Source organism: Staurois parvus, unplaced genomic scaffold (genome assembly GCF_062004578.1).
Source record: "Staurois parvus isolate SC_StPar_1 unplaced genomic scaffold, SC_StPar_1.0 ptg000464l, whole genome shotgun sequence".
Taxonomy (NCBI): Eukaryota; Metazoa; Chordata; class Amphibia; order Anura; family Ranidae; genus Staurois; species Staurois parvus.
In genome coordinates this window covers 124096-140840 of record NW_028318260.1, presented here as the reverse complement: position 1 = coordinate 140840, position 16745 = coordinate 124096, and the positions used below count along the sequence as shown (strand labels likewise).

The window sequence follows — 16745 nt, the reverse complement described above, 5'->3', positions numbered from 1 at the left end:
CCTACCAGTAGGTCAACATTGCATCATTGCACTACATCACTACACTCTAGTCAAAACGTAAAATATAAATTTTAGATGCATATATGGAGAATAACATATGAGCTGGTTAGCTCAGTTTTTCTTCCAGACTTTGCTGAATGGCACCAGTTTTTCCATAGTCTACTTTGGAGATGCTGAGACACCATCCTTGCTGCCTTTCACTCATGGAAAGCATACTGGAAAAAGTGCCAGAACTAAGACATTTCTCAGAGCCACCAATTTCAAGCCTCCACTGGAAGTTTAAATGTGGTCTGTATTGCAGATACAGAGAGAAAAGAATAGTGGCTTAGTGGTTAGCGCCTGGCAGCACTAGGGTTGCCGGGTTTTCTCCTACACTCCAAAGACATGCTGGTAGGTTTATTGGCTTCTGTCTAAATTGGCTCTAGTATGCGTATATGATTGTAAGCTCCTGTATGGCAGGGACTGATGTGAATGTACAATATTTGCAACTGCTGTGTAAATTGTCATTGCTAGAAAAATATCTCAAATAAATAAATGGAGCTGAATGTTTTTTTCTGCATTTGATTACAAATAACACAGATTATGTTAAATTGATTAAGCATTCCAAATATAGTTTCAGTATAAAGCATTAATAGCTCACAGAATGCTTTCACATTTTGCCTGGAATTACTTTTAAAGATGAACCACAGGCAGATTTAGAAACCCACATTTAATCTAACAAAAAATATAGTAATTACAGATACAGCATTTGTATGCATTTATACAGCTGACAAGTACCTGGACTGATCATGATATCTGCATTGTGTAATCCCTTCTACATGAGCACTCAGACTAAGACAGGAAGGGGTTGCACCTGTAGCCAATTGGGGCCTGCTGCATTACACACTGCTGTCCATTTGACACTGAGCGCTGTATTAAAAGAGAGTTTGTGCTCCTCCCTCTCCAGTAACAGGGTAGGGTTGGATATTAGACCAAGCTGCATTGTTCAAGTACAGTGTATTCTGCACAGAAATTGCAGGGAAAGCAGGACCTGGCTATGGTGCCTGACAGGAACTACTGCTGAACAGAATCTTTTTCCAGGTAAAATGGTTGATGTATTTCAATGAGCTTCACACCACAGCTCATACATACAGTAGGCAGTTACTAAGCATTTACATGGCTTCATAAAACATCACAAATATGTATCACTAAAAAAATGAGGTACAAAGTACATTTTGTTCAAAAATATGGTTTAATTATCAGATTATTGATACCCATCCATAACAGAGAACAGACAGCAACTTTAGTTTAAACCCAGTGCAAAGTAATACTCCAAATATTGACAAATAGTAGATCCATAACACTGGGTGGAAAAAACACGTTTGTGGAGACAATAACAGAGTAATTCATTGTAGAATTGAAAGAGAACCGTTCAGGAAACAAACAGGTTGCTGAAACTGCTGGATTTTTGAGTGTGCATACTTCAGGGCTATCATGTCCACGCTTCCTTCACTATTTAGTGAGCCACTGACCTCAAAACATAAAGACTCTGAAAATCCAGGACTGCTAGTATCCACGTAAGTATTTCATTTGGTGACAAAAGACTCAAGAAATAGGAAGGAAAGATGAGGATGACAGCCTGGAGCTTGTACTTTAAAAAAAAGGTCAACAATGGCAGCTTTCATATTTCAACTGACTAATTCCTTTTAAGTATCTTAACAGCTCCCACAGTGTTACATTGAGGTTTGTAGTTAAAACAATTATTGGTCCCATGGGGGACAGATTGACTTCCAAGTCTTTTTATGCAGACTTAGACTTGGATCTCTTGCCTTGCCCACGAATGTTCAGCAACAAGAGAAGCCCCAGGCTGACAGCAGCTGGAGCGCACATGGCAATTGGTTCCTTAAGTACTATAAGGGTGTAGATGGCACCTGGAATAGAAATAAAAAAAAATTACACATTAGTATTAAGACACCTGCAAAGGAAAGTGTGTGATGAGGGGATAAAAAGGACTATGAAAAAAAGGCAGGTCAGGAAGCATAGTCGTTACCTAACAAATATGGCTGTTGTGCAAATTCATGTAATTTGTGAACACACTGTGTATACAATTCTGTATCCTTGTCAAAAGTTGTATTTAGAAATAATCCACCTGTTTTAATATTTTTTTAAAGCTGTCAAGTTTCTAATAGGAATATAGACCTACAGAATATTAAACCTAACAGACAGTGTAGAAATGTCCTAAAACAAAATTTCACCCAACACTGTGTCATCGTTAAAGTATAACTAAAAGGCAAAAACTTTTTATTTTAATTTTGGATAGAGTGGAGAGGGATTAGAACACCTGTCAGGTTTTATTCCTGCCAGTGTCCAAAACAGGGAGATTCCCCCTCTCTCTTTGTCCTGTTTAGCATTACCATTGAAAGTGAAAGTAAAGAAAACCCCACATTTTGGATTGTCTCCAGAAAAGTAACAGAGGGGAAATCTTCCAATGGGGACAATAGTTCTGGTGACCTGGGGGTCTGCAAGAAATTCCCCTAAATTGCAGGGATTTTCTCTCACTTCCTGTTTTACTATTAGACAGGAAGTGAAGGAAAATCTCCCCAATGGAGGAGGAAAATCGGACAGGGGTTTTAACCCTCTCTCCTGCTCTATCTATAAAATGAAAAAAAAAAAAAAGTTTTGCCTATGGCTCTACTTTAAATAACGCTATGATCATAGATTTTTTTTATTACAGACATTTATCTAACACATTTATGGCAGCACATTTTATTATTATTATTATACAGGATTTATATGGCACCAACAGTTTGTGCAGCGCTTTACAATTTAACGGGAGATAGTATAATTGCAATACATTTCAGTACAGAAGGAATAGGAGGGCCCTGCTCGTGGAGCTTACAATCTAAAGTAAGGGGGAGGTGGTACAAAAGGTGACAGCTGTAGGCAATATTCTGATGGAGGTGGCTCAAGTACATTTCTTAGGTGGAAGTGGGGTAGTCTTCCCTGAATAAGTGAGTTTACAAAGATCACCTAAATACCAACAGGGTTGGGGCTGACCGGACATACTGCTGTTGGGAGTTCCAGAGGATGGGAGAGGCTCTAGAGAAGTCCTGGAGGCGAGTGTGGGAGGAGGTGAGGAGGGAGCTAGAGAGCAAGATGTCTTGATCGGAGCGAGCGATTTGGACGATATCTGCAGATGAGGCCGGTGATGTAGCTAGGGGCAGTGTTGTGGGTAGCTTTGTATGCTGTGGTTAGCATTTTGAATTTTATACGTTGGGTTAGTGGAAGCCAATGAAAGGATTGGGAGAGAGGGGCAGCAGTCACTGATTGGTTGGTAAAGTGTATGAGTCTAGCAGCAGCATTCATAATAGAGTGAAGGGGGGATAACCTGTGTAATAGTAGACCAGTGAAGAGGGAGTTTTTTAGAAGGCAAACTTAAAAAAAATAACTAAAATCAAGAAAATGTAATATACTGCAGCTTACAGTTCTTTGATGCGGTGGTCACAATTGTTTTCCCTTTTTTTTCCCCCCAAGCTAAAAACATTGTCAGTAAAACAGAAAATGTCTATTGTCTATTGATCTTGCCAAAAATGCTATGTCATTGTCCCTTTTTGTGAGCTACACCAAATATCTTCCTTCCTAGCTATATTCTGTAAACTGCTATTTGCCCTGCTCCCCATTAAATGGTGATGAAGAGATACAGACATGTTTGTAGTCCATACGAAAAGAGCAGCCTAGGGGGAAAACCATTGCTACCTCCATAGATACAGTGGAGGAGTGATATAGCCACCCAGGGAAAGCAAATGTGTTATTTGCACGTAAAATAAAGCAAAAAAATAAAAGCTTGAAAAAACAAAAATGTATACACCACACTAAGGACTAGTAAGCTGTAATAGACTGCATTTTTTGGTTTTGGACTTAGTTACATTTTAATGCCCACCAGGAATTCCTGCTTATTCTAGTACAGCAAATTGAATGCCCTTTCTGACCAGACCGAATACTTTAAAATATCAGGCTGTAACTGTCTCCAAAACACAGTTACAATAGTAGTACACCAGTTTACTACATAGTCAGAAAGAACTCAAAACACTGTACTGTATACCGATGGGTTCTAAAAAGAAATTATATTTGCTTTAAAAAGTGATTTTTCAGTTAGATTTGAGCTCTAATTGGCTGAATGACCTGCCGCTCTATGGTACATAGTAGAGAATGTACCTATGCAATTTCTTTCCATAATTTACGGTTCCCTTCCTGACCACTTTGCATCCTTAGGGCCACCTCACACTAGCAACTTTGTGGCAGAAATATGTAGGAGCTACACATTTCTCAACTAATTTTCTCTAGCTGGCTACAGAGCTGCTACTGTAACGGACTACAATACTCATCTAGGCAGCTACAAATCATTGGTGTGCTATTATCAACAACTGCATTGCACACCATGAGTTAGCTAAAAAATGCTGGAGTACTAAGAGTAGTTTTGTAGCTGCTACAAAATTACTAATGTGACATGTCAGCTTCAAGAAAGCAAAGATTCAACTCTATGCCTGCCATAAAGACAAGTATTAAAGTCCACTAAAAAAAAAAAAAAAAAAAAACCTGCCCTTGCAATGGGGCCCCTAACACCACAAGGGTAAATTATTATTTTTTTTTTTTTTAATTCTCTTTCTTAACCATTTCAATACCGTGCAATTTTACACCTTCCTGCCCAGGCCATTTTTCACGTTTCAGCGCACTCACACTTTGAATGACAATTGCGCGGTCATACAACATTGTACCCAAACTAAAATTTTATCATTTTCTTCACACAACTAGAGCTTTCTTTTGGTGGTATTTAATCATCGCTGGGGTTTTTATTTTTTGCTAAATTAACAAAAAAAGACCAAAAATGTTGAAAAAAAAACACATTTTTCTTTGTTTCTGTTATAAAAGTTTACAAATAAATAATTGTTCTTCATAAATTTAGGCCAAGATGTATTCTGCTACATGTCTTTGGTGAAAATAACCCAAATTAGGATGTATTTTTTAGTTTGTAGGAAAGTTATAGAGTTCACAAACTATGGTATAGATCTGAATATTGATCAATCCTGAAGTACTGACAGCCAATCTAATTTCTTGAGGTCCAAGAATGTCAGAACAGTACAGATATCCCCCAAATGACCCCTTTTTGCAGAGTAGACAGTCCGACGTACTTCATAAGAGACATGGCGAGTTTTTTGGAGTTGTATTTTTTTGTCATAATTTTTCGGAAAATTCAAAAATTAAAAAAATTATTTTCACTATTTTTTTTTTTTTACATACTGTCACCAGTGCAGTACAGCGTCATCATATAACTGGCATGGTGGTGAACAGGGACACTGACTTGTGACAGTATGAAAAAAAAAATATATATATTTTTTAATTTTTTTATTATATTTAATTTTTTATTACATTTTTTTTTATTTTTTTAAGATTTATTTTTCATATTTTACTATGACCAAAGTAGTACAATGTTACCATAGTAACATTGTACTACTTTGGGGAAGTGATCAGTATTTTTTTTTTTTTTTTTTTTTTTTTTACACAATTTGCTTATAGCAAAGAATTACTTTGCTATAAGCAAGCATTTACCTGAATGAAAATCGATTCATTCAGCTTTTTTTTTTTTTTTTTTTTTTTGTGTGCTTAGCTGTGATTTGGTCACAGCTAATCACATGACATGTGCATGTGATTAGCTGTGACCATTCACAGCTAGGCACTAGTATACAATGGATGGCATCATGAATGAAGCCATCCATTGTATACAACTGTCATGTGACCTGCTGTGATTGGTCACAGCAGGTCACATGGTACCAGCAACGGGAGCCGGTACTTGGATCTGTCATCGGCCATGTCCGAGGTGCACGGCCGGTGACAGATCGCACTGCTGCGCCGCTCTGCATTAGCGCAAATGGCACTTCTGAAGCCGCCAAACGGCCATTGGCCGGGCGGCTAATGGTTAAAGGGTTTTCATAGTACAAAACATTTACAAAAATTATTTATATCTAGAAGAACAGGAAAAATTTCTTGTACCTTAATCATACAGGACACAGGGAAAGTATTCTTAGACCCTGGGACATCCCCAAGTAATGAAGAAAGGTGGGCAAAAACTAGGCAAACAGAACTAAGGCAACAGGCCCAAAAGGGGCCACTGCAGAACCTTTGAAAAAATATGAACAGAGGACAAGGTGGTGGACTTACACAGCTGTAGAGGTCTGGTGCTGAAATGACCAGGAAACTCCCACTGATCTAGTAGAATGGGAGCAATAAAGCATAGGAGGAAATATGTCTTTGAGAGTGTAAGCGATTTTTTTATCCATCTCATGATGGTGGACTTGGAAGCAGGTTGTCCCTTGCAAGGTCTTGAGGATAGGACAAATAGGGAAACCATCTGTCTAATCAAAGCTGCAGCCTTGAGGTAGACTAATGGCTCCGACTACATCCAGGCAATGAAGAGACATTTCCTTTGGTTGCTTTGGAGCAGGACATAAGGATGATAGGGCTAGGTCCTTAATGAGGTGGAAGACTAATGACACCATGGGAAGAATGGTCTTGGGCATAAGACAACCTTGTCTTTGTGAAGCATAAGGAATGGCTCATTACAAAAGAGAAATGCCAACTCAGTGACACGTATGACAGACATAACCAGAAAAGGCAACTTTGCTGAAGAGGCCATCTAAGAGAATGTCTCAAATGAGTTAAAAAAGCTGGTTTCTGCAGGGCAGTGAGAAATAAGCTGAGATTCCAAGGAAGCACAGGGTGCTGCAATGGGGACCTAATGCTAGATACACCTTGAAGAAAAATTTTACAGGGGAGAGCAAAGCAAGAGGTCTTTAAAGAATGGACAAGACCAAAACCTGCCCTCTGAGTATTTAAGGACACGTTCTGGTCAAGACCTGATTATAGGAAGGCCAGAATGCGAAGAACAGAGTAATCTCTGGGATGGGCATGCCTGTGTTCACACTAGGCAAAGAAGGATTTCCAGGTACCATGGTAAATCTTCTTAGAAGTAGATTTTTTTACTTCCACCCATGCCATTAGGGCCAGAGACTGAGAAGCAAGATGAAACAGAGGGCCCCGAGTGCCTACAACTGCCACAGTGTGAGGGAGAAGAGGTTGAAGGGACCTGTTTTTTTCTTTTTTTTATATAATGCAGGAAGCCTAAAGGAGCAGGGCAGCAAGTAAATAGTCCTTTTTCTGCGTACGCCAAAAATAGACAGGCATTTAACCCTTGCAATGCATGGAGAGGCCCACTCATAAGTTAATTAACAACAACATTAAAACCATAGCCACACAAAACTGAAATACCAGTCTGGGGAAAAGACTTCTCCTAATAGAGGCTAGCTAACCAAGCCAAAGTGTCTAAAAGGCATGAAACACACAGACATGAAGGGTTAATACTTCGAAGGTAGATGTGGGTATTAACCACTTGCTTACCCGGGACTTCGTGCCCAGGCCAATTTTCAGCTTTCAGTGCTGTTGCACTTTGAATGACAATTGCGTAGTCATGCAACATTGTATTCATATGAAATGTTTATCATTTTTTCACACACATAGAGCTTTCTTTTGGTGGTATTTAATCACCACTGGGTGTTTTATTGTTTGCACAATAAACAAAAATTTAGCAAAAAAATTTAAAAAAACAAAAAAGTTTTTTTGCAGACAGGTAATTTTTCTCCTTCACTGATGTGCATTGATGAGGCTGCCCTGATAGGCGGCACGGATGAGGTGACACAGATAGGCAGCACTGATAGGCTGCCTTGAGGCGGCACTGGTGGGCATTGATGAGGAGGCACTGATGATGCTGCACGGATATGCAGCAATGATGGGCACTGATAGGCAGCACTGCTGAGCAGTTTTGGGCGCAACTGCTGGGTGGCACTGCTGAGCACTGATCTTCAGAGCAGATGTCTTCTGTGTCATTTGCCGGTTATCGGCAGTACTTTCCTCACACTGTGACAGCGTGAGGAAAGTGCTGCTGATAATCAGCAACTGTATTTACTTTGTGATCTGCGGTGTTATTGGACACAGCTATGATTGGCCTTTTGCCTCCTCATGTGATCAGCTATGTCCGTAGGACACAGCGATCACGGAGAGTGCCGGGTGCACGCTCCCAGAGGACGTCATATGACGCCCTACCAGAACTGGACAACTGCGCTGTAGCCATCATTCGGCTATAGCGCAGTTGGCAAGTGGTTAAACTCTAGTATTCCAGGTACTCTAAATACATGATCTGGTATTTAGTATAATAAATTTAAGTAGTGATAAAATGGAAGGGCATTCAATCTGTTTTAGTCAACCACTTCTCACTGCCTCCTCATCACAAGTTTCCAGTGGAGACACAATGATAATTACGACCAGTAAAGAAAATCAGCAATCAGATGCAGATGCAGCTGGATGACTGGTGAAGAACGTGTAAAGCCATGAGAAGCAATGCTCTGCACATTACTGTGCTGCTGGCTATTCACTGGCTCCCCCTGCTGTGATGAAGATAAATGCAAAAACAAGATATGAAAACTTCTGCAGCAGAAAGCATAGAATGTGTTACATATGATGCAATATTTATTATCCAGGTGAAAGCTCACAGGCTGATTCAGGCCGCAATACCTTAAATTATTTAACTAGCTTTTTGAATACTCTGCAGATGAACATTTTTAAGATAACAGTTGGCTTAGCTTGAAGAGTAAGCATTGTTTGTGCAACCCTGACAACAAACCAGGGAATACACACATATACAGCTCACTTATACATAAAATATGGTTCTTTAGTGCATTCAAAGAGCAGAAGCAATGCACATTTTGCAGATACACTACGTCTCCTCTTTTCTGTATAGAAAAGGGAACAACTGCAGCACGCTACCACCTAGATTTTTTTACATTTTGGTAAATTTCTATTAACCAGTGCTTGTGATCATCAGAAACATCTTATTTGCCTACTAGTGACCATCTGCAAAGATCATTGGTTTTCCCCTTATTGCAGACAAAGCTAGAAAGGGTCACACTTTTTATCTTTTGTACATGGATATATACTGTTCTAATGCCTTTCACATGAAGGGTTTAGCTTTAATAAGAGCAATGCGTCAAGCAAGCTTTAATAAAGCCCAAAGGGAGTACTTGCAGTCACTTTAAACAAGATGCTACCAGGTTTTCAACAAGTTTCAGTAGAGCTGAACCTGCTAGCAGCTTGTTTAAAGTGGTATTTACCTTCTGCAAGTTTGAACAAAAGGTTACTCTAGACGAAAAGGAATTAGAGGGAAATATTTAAGAACACTGACTGCCTCCTCATTTTAAAAGTGTTGCTGTCTAAATCGTTGAACAAGACAAAAACAAAAAATATTGCATGATCCCATGAGACAAGTGGTTAATTGGACAGCAAACAAGGCTTGTATCAGACTTAGTGAATTAAAATTGTATTTATTAAATTTTTAGCAAATAATTTGCGATGTAACCATATTAAAGTACCACGCAGTGCTCAATAACCACAACGTACATGTGAACAAGACACAATTAAAGCCAATGTCCGATAAGGACGTCCGGACATCAAATATAGTATATGCATATACAGGTGAAACTCAAAAATTGAGAATATCGTGCAAAAGTTCATTTATTTCAGTAATGCAACTTAAAAGGTGAAACTAACATATGAGATAGACTCATTACATGCAAAGCAAGATAGTTCAAGCTGTGATTTGTCATATTTGTGATGATTATGGCTTACAGCTCATGAAACCCCAAATCCACAATCTCAGAAAATTAGAATATTGTGAAAAGGTGCAATATTCTAGGCTCTAAGGCTGGCCATACATTATACAATTTTCTTTAGAAAATTGCTTTAGATTTACCAAAAACCATGTAATATGAGATCAAACCTAAACAACACTTTCAACTGTATCCAATTAAGCAGGCCCTTGCACTACATAATTGAAGGTAAATTTAAAGGAAATTGGGCAGAAATTGAACAGAAAATTGTATAGTGTATGGCCAGCCTAAGTGTCCCACTCTAATCAGCTAATTAAGCCATAACACCTGCAAAGGGTTCCTGAACCTTTAAATGGTCTCTCAGTCTGGTTCAGTAGGAATCACAATCATGGGAAAGACTGCTGACCTGACAGTTGTGCAGAAAACCATCATTGACACCCTCCATAAGGAGGGAAAGCCTCAAAAGGTAATTGCAAAAGAAGTTGGGTGTTCCCAAAGTGCTGTATCAAAGCACATTAATAGAACGTTATGTGGAAGGGAAAAGTGTGGAAGAAAAAGGTGCAAAAGCAGCAGGGATGACCGCAGCCTGGAGAGGATTATCAGGAACAGGCCATTCAAAAGTGTTGGGAACTTTCACAAAGAGTGGACTGAGGCTGGAGTCAGTGCATCAAGAGCCACCACACACAGACGGATCCTGGACATGGGCTTCAAATGTCGTATTCCTCTTCTCAAGCCGCTCCTGAACAACAAACAATGTCAGAAGCGTCTTACCTGGGCTAAAGAAAAACAGACCTGGTCTGTTGCTCAGTGGTCCTCTTTTCTGAAGAGAGCAACTTTTGCATCTCATTTGGAAACCAAGGACCCAGAGTATGGAGGAAGTATGAAGAGGCACACACTGCAAGATGCTTGAAGTCCAGTGTGAAGTTTCCACAGTCTGTGTTGGTTTAGGGAGCCATATCATCTGCTGGTGTTGGTCCACTGTGCTTCATTAAGTCCAGGGTCAACGCAGCCGTCTACCAGGAGATTTTGGAGCACTTCGTGCTTCCTTACGCAGACTAGCTTTATGGGGATGCTGACTTCATTTTTCAGCAGGACTTGGCACCTGCCCACACTGCCAAAAGCCCCAAAACCTGGTTCAATGAACGTGGGATTACTGTGCTTGATTGGCCAGCAAACTCGCCTGACCTGAACCCATAGAGAATCTATGGGGCATTGCCAAGAGAAAGATGAGAGACATGAGACCGAACAATGCAGAAGAGCTGAAGGCCGCTATTGAAGCATCCTGGTCTTCCATAACACCTCAGTAGTGCCACAGGCTGATAGCTTCCATGCCACGCCACATTGAGGCAGTAATTGCTGCAAAAGGGGCCCAAACCAAGTACTGAGTACATATGCATGCTTATACTTTTCAGAGGTCCAATACTGTTCTATGTACAATCCTTGTTTCATTGAATGTCCACACACATCTATCCCGTATCGGTATGTGTGTCGCCAGTAAGTTGAACGCAGAGGGAATGGACCACCTCTGCATCGGGTAACCCTCATGAAGATATGATAAGTTCAATATACAGTATTTTTAAGTCATGCATGGATCATGGAGAAGTTATCCTAACAAGACTACGCTTGTACGTAAGCAAAACACGTTGACGTCATGAGGCGTCAGTGACATCACATTTTCATGCCCGCTGGCCCAACCACAAGGGTGATGGTTCGATATGGCTAATCACGCTCTGCAGCAAATCTGGGACCAGGGGCGGACTAACCATTCGAGCACTTGGGCACAGGCCGAGGGCCTGGGGTCAGTAGGGGATCCCATGAAATGCCCCTGGTACATTTTTTTTATAGGCTTCTTTGAGTGTGGGCAAGGACACAGGGGCCCCATGATCCCCTATTGCCCGGGGGCCCCATGAGTTGTCAATCCGCCCCTGTCTGGGACTATATACCTCTTTTTGTTGACATGGTTGGTGGGGTTCCCCTCCACTTATCTGAGTGCCATATCATATCATAACCCTATCCATGGACTTAGATAAACCTTCTTGTCCCATTATTTTACAATCAAGTTGATATATCCAATATTCCTCATTTTCAAGCATAGAATTCCATCCTTGATTCATGGACCTGTCACCTCATCGCTACAGTTATCCTTCTAGAGCAGGGGTGTCCAAACTTTTTTGGAAGAGTGCCAGATTTGATGAAGTGAACATGTGCGAGGGCCGACCATTTTGCCCGACATTCTGATGAACCATTAAAATTAAATGCAAATGAACTATTTTATGCAAAAGTTTATTGAAAACGGCATACTTTTCATTTTGTGACTTGGATGACAAATCTAAACAGGTGTTAAATCACTCTGCCTTTAATCTCTGTTTTTTTTACTACTTTTAATATTCTGCCTTAATGGTGGCCCTTGTGGCTTTGTGTGGAGGCTCAGCACTCTCTTGCCGTTGGACTTGACGTCATCAGCCAGCACAGGGAGAAGGAAAGCCCAAATCTCGCGAGATCTCGGAGGTCGCGAGATTTGGGCTTTGTTTCTCCTTGCACTGTCTGATGACGTCAAGCGATCCTGAGCACCAATCCATTATAGCCCAAATTGATAAATGGTAGCCCCAGTAGTAATTCCCTGCGCACCACCTGGGATCCCTCGGCCCACGTTCCGGACCCCACAGATGAGCTGCCCAATATATAACTTACGGCCCTCCACTAGTGATTCTGCGAACGCCACTGAGGACTCCAGGGATCTGTCGAGCGGGAATTGACGTCATCAGCCGGCACACAGAGAAGGAAAGCCCAAGTCTCACGAGATCTCTGACGTCGCGAGATTTGGGCTCTCCTTCCTGCGCCAGCTGATGATGTCAAGTGCCGCAGCTAGAGATCGCTGGAGTCCTCAGTAGCTTTCAGGGAATCACTACCGGGGGCCGTAAGTTATATATTTGGTTAGCTCACCTGTGGGGCCGTTTCAGTCCGGAACGTGGGCCGCAATTGGCCCGCGGGCCGGACTTTGGACATGCCTGTTCTAGAGAGATCTATTTATGTATCACTATCATCCATGCACCCACCTGATACTGTGTAAGGGCCTTGGGGTGTATATGTGTATGCATATATAATTTGTAGAGCTGTAATCAACTATTGATAGCCTTATTATACCCAATTTGGGTTGGGCTTCCACAAAGTTATATGCATATACTATATTTGACGTCCGGACATCCTTATCTGACATTGGTTTTAAATTGTGTCTTGTATGTTCACACGTAAGTTGTGGTTATTGAGCACTGTGTGGTACTTTAATATGGTTAAATCTGAACATTTTATGCTAAAAATTGAATAAACACAATTTTAATTCACCAAGTCTGATACAAGCCTTGTTTGCTAACCACTTGTCTCATGGGATGGGCTATACCCACTCATGAGATATTTTTTTATTTTTGCCTTGAGCAAAAGGTTGCCTTAAAAAAGGCTTCAGGAAAGGTACTCAAAGCTTGCCAAAAGCTTTGCAGATGCTTAGTTAAAGCTTGCTGTATACACTGCTCTTATACAAAAGTTGGAGCTTGTCTATAAAATTCTAAATTAAATTCTATCAATCAGTTCTAATCAGTTTATAACAAACAGTCCGCGTGGCTTGCATAACAGAATGGAATTCCCGATATACAAAGTCACTTAAGAGATTGTCACCTTGCCCCTGGCCCATTCACCAGTCCTGTATTACCTTGCCACACTGTGGAGCTGCCAGAATATACTATCTAATACGGTTAACCAAAGTGACATATTTTTACATGACAAACTATTGTAAATATATGGGAAAAAAAAAGTCTGTTACATCAAAAATGACTTGTAGGCGAATATTAAAATAACTTAAAATACACTATAGCGCCTTTTAGAATGCAAGTTCACCATATAAATTTCTTGGAGCCAGAGAACAGGGCAGGGTTCAGCCTTTTACCAAGTCTCAAATGTCTTTCTGGACTTCAGAGCAGGAGACCATGTCCCACCCGGGAACAACTGCGGCTGTAGCAACCAGCACAAATTATTCTTCAGTGCAATGCGATAGCAAATTCAACAGATGGTGTTAGTAGCCATGGAGGACCAGTACACATCCTGTGTATATGCCTGGTATTAATACGCTGAAATAAGTATATCCACCTGTATCATCTGCCCTCTAAGCCTGGGTTCACATATATGTAGGTGCAGGTAAATCTTACACATTCCCAAACCTGCATGCAGCTGCACACACAAGACGTTGTTGCATGGAAAATGAGCAGGGGTGCCAATAACTCTTAATAGCACCCCACAAACTGAAAAACGCAGTATGGTTACCCACACACAAAAATCATGTGGTGCAAAAACCCCAAGTGATTTCCCTGCGACCGCGTTTTAATGAAAAAGGTACAGGGACCTTTTCCCTGCAAAAAAAAGAACAAACATCAGCCCATTCAAATGAATAGGTTGCCGTGACCGCACAGCCACATATATGTGACCCGGGCTGTATACAGAGTACTGCAGCAAATGCTGTGGAAACTGGTAGTTTCCTCATAGCACTTGCACAACTGTGCAAATCAGTCATGAAAACACATTTTATCTTAACTTCTAAGAAATCTGGAAAACATAACCTAATAGCAGCCCCTAAGGGCTAGTTTGGTAAACACAGCTCTAAAAGATTTTTTTCTGGAATCCACAATAAATTGTTAGTCCAATGCGTTGGGTGTAGCTTGGAGCAGATCTCCTGGTTGGGTTTTTAGATAGCAGAAAAATCTTGATGCAAGATGAACACCTCCTAATTCCTCCCAAAACAAAAAGTCTATGTTGAGAGGAATGGCTATTTAACTATTGGAAGGTAAAAAGCAATGTAAGTAAATGATGAGATACGAAAACAAAGAAAAGCTGGGTATCTCACCAATCATGATTACACAAAGCACAAAGTTGCTGATTTCTTGCAGAATCCGAGGACCGACAGCCAGCAGTATTCCAGCTACCACTTCCACCCATCCCACAGCCTGCAGGTACTGATATGGATCTGGCTTGAACCCAAAGTCCTTCAGAGGGAAGACATCTGCGAACTGGACAAACTGTGATTTCTGCAGACAGAAAAGAGACGCAAAAAAAATAAATACTGTATATGACTCAATGGTAAAATTTAATAACTCTGTGTCAAATGTAATATAAAGGCAGGGCAGAGACATTATCAGTGCAACAAATAGAAAAAACTACCCATGTCGTTCACTTATCCTGTCTGCAGGAGTATGGACAGCTTACAATACACCTGTCATAGAAACCTCATGAACAAGCATGTAGCACACAAAAACCCATATCCCTTACTGCTAGCACTTGTTCAAGGTCAGCAATATATTGGCCCTCCATTTACCAAAGCAGTAGAGTTCCCATGCAAAGTGCATTTTCACTTATCTTAGGGCTCGCTATTCACACCAGCGACTGCAAACATGCGGCCTCTGGTGTGTGCTGTGTGGTACACTGCACGGTTTACTTTACTTTCTTCACAAAACTCACATTATAAAGAAAAAAAAAAAAATACGAAAAGTACAGTGAAAATTAAACAAAACAGGTTTTTACTCACACATGATTGAATGACTGAAGCCACCACAACTTTACCTCATTCAACAAAGAGGAAATAAACCCATCTATCCTTTAAGGACAGTGCCATCTTAGCCTCTATTTAGAACTGCAGTTGCCATGGTGTGGCATATGTAATAGGGTGAGAGCTGACATAAGGGCAACTGTGACAGTTATCACAAGAGACATGCCTTAAAAGCAGTAATAATTCCAAAAAATGTAATATACAGCAGCTTACCAATCATAAGATATGGCGGCTGCATCAGTTTTCTTTTTTCTAGGCTTTTTTCCTCTGTTTTCACCTGGTAATCTAGCGAGTAACACCTTTTGTATTAGAGTGCCCCCATTCTGGATGAAGGAGTACAGGGAGCACCTTTGGATAGCAGTATTTTCAGTCTGGGAAGGGGGAGTGGGTGGGGAGGGGAGCGTTAGATGTATGAACAGATTTACCATAAAAAAAATAGTACAGGAGATGACCAGAGACTGCGGACACAGTACAGGAGATGACCAGAGACTGCGGACACAGTACAGGAGATGACCAGAGACTGCAGACACAGTACAGGAGATGACCAGAGACTGCGGACACAGTACAGGAGATGACCAGAGACTGCGGACACAGTACAGGAGATGACCAGAGACTGCGGACACAGTACAGATGACCAGAGACTGCGGACACAGTACAGGAGATGACCAGAGACTGCGGACACAGTACAGATGACCAGAGACTGCGGACACAGTACAGATGACCAGAGACTGCGGACACAGTACAGGAGATGACCAGAGACTGCGGACATACTACAGATGACCAGAGACTGCGGACACAATACAGGAGATGACCAGAGAGTGCAGACACAGTACAGGAGATGACCAGAGAGTGCGGACACAGTACAGGAGATGACCAGAGAGTGCGGACACAGTACAGGAGATGACCAGAGAGTGCGGACACAGTACAGGAGATGACCAGAGACTGCGGACACAGTACAGGAGATGACCAGAGACTGCGGACACAGTACAGGAGATGACCAGAGACTGCGGACACAGTACAGGAGATGACCAGAGACTGCGGACACAGTACAGGAGATGACCAGAGACTGCGGACACAGTACAGGAGATGACCAGAGACTGCGGACACAGTACAGGAGATGACCAGAGACAGCGGACACAGTACAGGAGATGACCAGAGACAGCGGACACAGTACAGGTGATGACCAGAGACTGCGGACACAGTACAGGAGATGACCAGAGACTGCGGACACAGTACAAGAGATGACCAGAGACTGCGGACACAGTACAGGAGATGACCAGAGACTGCGGACACAGTACAGGAGATGACCAGAGACTGCGGACACAGTACAGGAGATGACCAGAGACTGCGGACACAGTACAGGAGATGACCAGAGACTGCGGACACAGTACAGGAGATGACCAGAGACTGCGGACATAGCACAGGAGATGACCAGAGACTGCGGACATAGTACAGGAGATGGCCAG

The 16745-nt window shown here is 41.5% G+C and overlaps 1 protein-coding gene across 1 annotated transcript in view; it reads right to left on the bottom strand.

Annotated features, from left to right (window-relative positions):
* Nucleotides 1–1212: 1212 nt before the first annotated feature.
* The window catches only part of TMEM35B (transmembrane protein 35B), a 55493-nt gene continuing 39960 nt past the window's right edge, over nucleotides 1213–16745 (bottom strand). Inside the window, exons 2-3 of the mRNA XM_089688979.1 lie at nucleotides 14581–14761; nucleotides 1213–1910 (exon numbers count right to left, since the gene is read on the bottom strand). Of these exons, the coding sequence (XP_089545105.1) occupies nucleotides 1780–1910; nucleotides 14581–14761 (312 nt within the window). The 3' untranslated portion in view covers nucleotides 1213–1779. The remainder of the gene's footprint in view (nucleotides 1911–14580; nucleotides 14762–16745) is intronic.